Raw genomic sequence first — 3,775 nt, 5'->3', positions numbered from 1 at the left:
GCGCGAGTTAATGAGCATTAATCCATCACCCCTGGATGCTATTGTTGCGGGGGGGGGGGGGGGGGGGGGGGGGGGCATTTGAATGCAAATGCGTGACACTGTGACAGCAAGGTGCTGATTAAAGTGACGTGTCCTCCTGTCTGTTCTGCCGGGAGCTCAGCAGAGTGAAAGGACGCGGGCAGTGGAGGAGCGGGTCGGACTCACACGAAGTTCTGCTCTGCTGCGAACTAAACAACAAAACTGCAACAACAACAAAAATGGCAAGTTCTGCTTCCCTGGAGACGGTGATGTCCTGCGGTAGGACTGGGCCGTCCGCGGCTCCCAAGAGCCTCGCCTTCTCCATAGACCGGATCATGTCCAAGAGCACGGAGCCCAGGGGGAGCGCGGAGGAGCGGGCCGAGGGGAGGACGCTGCTGGGGCTCTGCTCCCCGATGCCCTGCGTGTTCCCGCTGCAGCCCTTCAGCTACGACCTGCAGGCCAAGGCGCTTATGAACTACTCGGAGCTGTGGAGAGCCAGTTTCAGGGGGACTTTTTGTGGTTCCGCAGCCGCGCCGTGCAAAGGGAACTGCGGCATGTGCGGCAAAGCGGAGTCGGGCTTGAAGCAGCCGCTGCTGTCGTCGGGGAGCCGGGTGGTGAAACCGCAGGTCATCCACCAGGCCGTGGTCGTGCCCAGCTGCGGATCGCTGTACTATCTCAATTACCTGGACTCCGCGTACCAGCAGTCGGAGCTGTTGGCCGGACACTGGTTCTCCAACCCGCAGGCCCAGGCCTCTCTGTCGGCGCACCACAGACTTTTGCTGGAGAACGCCAAACTTGCCGCGGTGGGGTCCGAGAAGCTGCCCACACCACAGTACCCGCACAAGGAACATCTGCCGGGGCAGCTGGACCAGATAGTGAAGGAGAACCACGGCCTGAGCGCCGAGAAGAACGGCGTTAAGACGCACAGCAAACTCAGCAGCAGCTGCAGCGCTGCGGACGGGAAACCCAAAAACTTCACGTGTGAAGTTTGTGGAAAGGTAACTTATTGTTTTGCCCTTTTTTACGCGTAAAATATACATATTTCGTTCTAACGGGATTTTAGATCTCTAACATACAGTAGGCCGATGTTATTTATTATAAATAATATCGGCCTACTGTACTTTAGAGATCTAAAATTATTGTTATTATTAATAATAATAATAACAGCAAATTGTTACTATGAAATATTTTCATTTTAAATCAAATGATATCCCAATGTTTCTGATTAAAAGGAAAAATGAAATTAAATAACAACAAATGCACCAGATTAAATTCCAGAAGATCTAAATGAGATCCTTTTGATGTCGGAGGCGCTCTGACTCGCTGCTGTTTTGTCGAAATGATAATTCATATCTTCGGTGTTTCCGTGTCAGGTTTTTAACGCGCATTACAACCTGACCAGACACATGCCGGTGCACACCGGGGCCCGGCCCTTCGTGTGCAAAGTGTGCGGTAAAGGATTCCGGCAGGCAAGCACGCTGTGCAGACACAAGATCATCCACACACAGGTGAGACGCAGCGCACGCGATCACTCCAGTCCTGTCTTTAAAAAAATCCGACATTTGATTTGATTTAGTTTGAACACTTTTTTTTCCTGTTCAGGAAAAGCCTCATAAATGCAACCAGTGTGGGAAGGCGTTCAACAGGAGCTCCACGCTCAACACTCACGTGCGGATCCACGCCGGCTACAAACCTTTCGTCTGTGAGTTCTGCGGGAAAGGTTTCCACCAGAAAGGTAACGATCCGCCCGATGCCATGTTTAAATGAGCATTATTACTCCAAAGACTTTGGGCAGCTTTTCATATTTCTATGGCGCGTGTACTGTGCTGTTGTCGTGCGCATGACGGTCCATATATCCCGATGTCTGTGGTTCGTGTTGCGCTCCACTGTATATGAAGCAACTACTCCAATCTGTATTTACCTCCAATGTTGGCTCCTAATTTTCAAAAAACCAACCTCTGCGTTTGATGAGATTATTTAATCTATTTCCAATCTTGACATAATATTTATTATCTTCCTGTTTTATGATGATATAATTTATCACTGTGCTGCTGGATGACGGTATTGTCTCCTAATATAATATTACACTCATAATACACTCTTCATATCATGCTATATTTCTAGTTGTTCATTTCTATTATATTCATTTCTATTCTATGTCACAGCTGCAGTATGGCCTTGCCTTTGGTTGGGCCTCTAAACAATGACAGCTTATCCTTCAGTTCACTGTGAAGGAATCCTGCAGTGTGGACTGGAAGCAGCAGCAGCATATGCTGCCGCTCTTACTTATCTGTGAGCGGAATGAAGGGAGGAATAATTGCAGGCCCGCCGATGAGCGTGATGCCATCAGTGGAAATAGGACACGTCACTTTCCGCGGACTAATTCTCCTCCAAAGACGGCAGCATTTGCTCCGGGTCAGCTGCGAGACCTCGGCAGAGATGAGAATCAGAGCTTTTCCTCTTCCTCGAGTTGTCGCTAAGCTTGATTCTGACAAAGTTTGACAACTTCTTGACTTCCGACACGCAAAACCCTGATTACTGAAGAGACGGAGCAGCTTCGCAATCAACCGCTGACATTGGGGGGGTAGGCCTCTTGCATCTTCACTGTCTTATAGTACCCAGTACACAGAGTCTCTTTCCCCTCCTGCCTTTCTGCAGCCCTCTCTACAAAGACGCTGCCATGTTGGAGTTATTGAAGTGATCTCACGGTGCGGACATCAGTGCATCATTCAGTGCGTTTAGCTTTCAGCTTCTGTCAAGCATCATTGACTTCTTTGTTTTTAGAAGAAAACAAGTCAGGAAAGCACAATGTGTACATGTGGAATTATTATGAAAGAATCCAGATGATTTCACAGACTGGCTAATAATTCACAAGATTCATCAGTGGGTTTGTTGTGCTGTTCTGTTTATGCGGTGATTGTTTTTATGGATGAAATGCCGTCCGGTGGGGATTCCATCTCTTGTGTTGCGGAGGAAAGAAGCGTGTTGAGTGATGGACTCGGGGCTGTTTGTCATCTTCCTGATGTGACGTTATTCACACGGTGACACCGCGGATTACCTGTAAAACAATAACCAAACAGCTGTTCCAACTTCCTCATGCAATGCTTGTGGGTTGGCCAGAATAAACGTGGAGACATTACTTGACTTTTCTCACTATTTGTTCATATTTTATGGTGAAACTTAAAGAATCAAATTATAATCAATGAGGAAAATCATTGTTCATTATTCCTTTTCTTCGTCTCCCAGGAAACTACAAGAACCACAAGCTGACGCACAGCGGGGAGAAGCAATACAAGTGCTCCATCTGCAACAAGGCCTTCCACCAGGTCTACAACCTGACCTTCCACATGCACACGCACAACGACAAGAAGCCCTTCACCTGCACCACCTGCGGGAAGGGCTTCTGCCGCAACTTTGACCTGAAGAAACACATCCGGAAGCTGCACGACAGCGTCTTCACGGCGCCCACGGAGGCCTCCAGAGAGAGGGCGCTGCAGAGCTGAGGCACGCCGCCGAGTCCTCATCCCAGCGGGACTCCTCATCCCAGCGGGACTCCTCATCACAGCGGGACTCCTCATCCCAGCGGGACTCCTCATCACAGCGGGACTCCTCATCCCAGCGGGACTCCTCATCACAGCGGGACTCCTCATCACAGCGGGACTCCTCATCACAGCGGGACTCCTCATCACAGCGGGACTCCTCATCACAGCGGGACTCCTCCTGAGAGACTGCTGCTGTGCTGCATCTGTGGCCGCGT

The 3,775-nt window shown here is 49.7% G+C and overlaps 1 protein-coding gene across 1 annotated transcript; it reads left to right on the top strand.

Annotated features, from left to right (window-relative positions):
• Positions 1 to 257: 257 nt before the first annotated feature.
• Positions 258 to 3,521, top strand: fezf2 (FEZ family zinc finger 2; the record flags this gene model as incomplete). Its single annotated transcript, XM_079297298.1, has 4 exons — positions 258 to 1,016; positions 1,392 to 1,526; positions 1,621 to 1,753; positions 3,265 to 3,521. 4 exons carry the CDS (start codon positions 258 to 260, stop codon positions 3,519 to 3,521), a joined length of 1,284 nt encoding a protein of 427 aa, XP_079153424.1.
• Between the last annotated feature and the right edge of the window lie 254 nt (positions 3,522 to 3,775).

Source organism: Melanostigma gelatinosum (genome assembly GCF_949748355.1).
Source record: "Melanostigma gelatinosum genome assembly, chromosome: 3".
Classification (NCBI taxonomy): domain Eukaryota; kingdom Metazoa; phylum Chordata; class Actinopteri; order Perciformes; family Zoarcidae; genus Melanostigma; species Melanostigma gelatinosum.
This window is presented reverse-complemented; position numbering and strand designations above follow the sequence as displayed.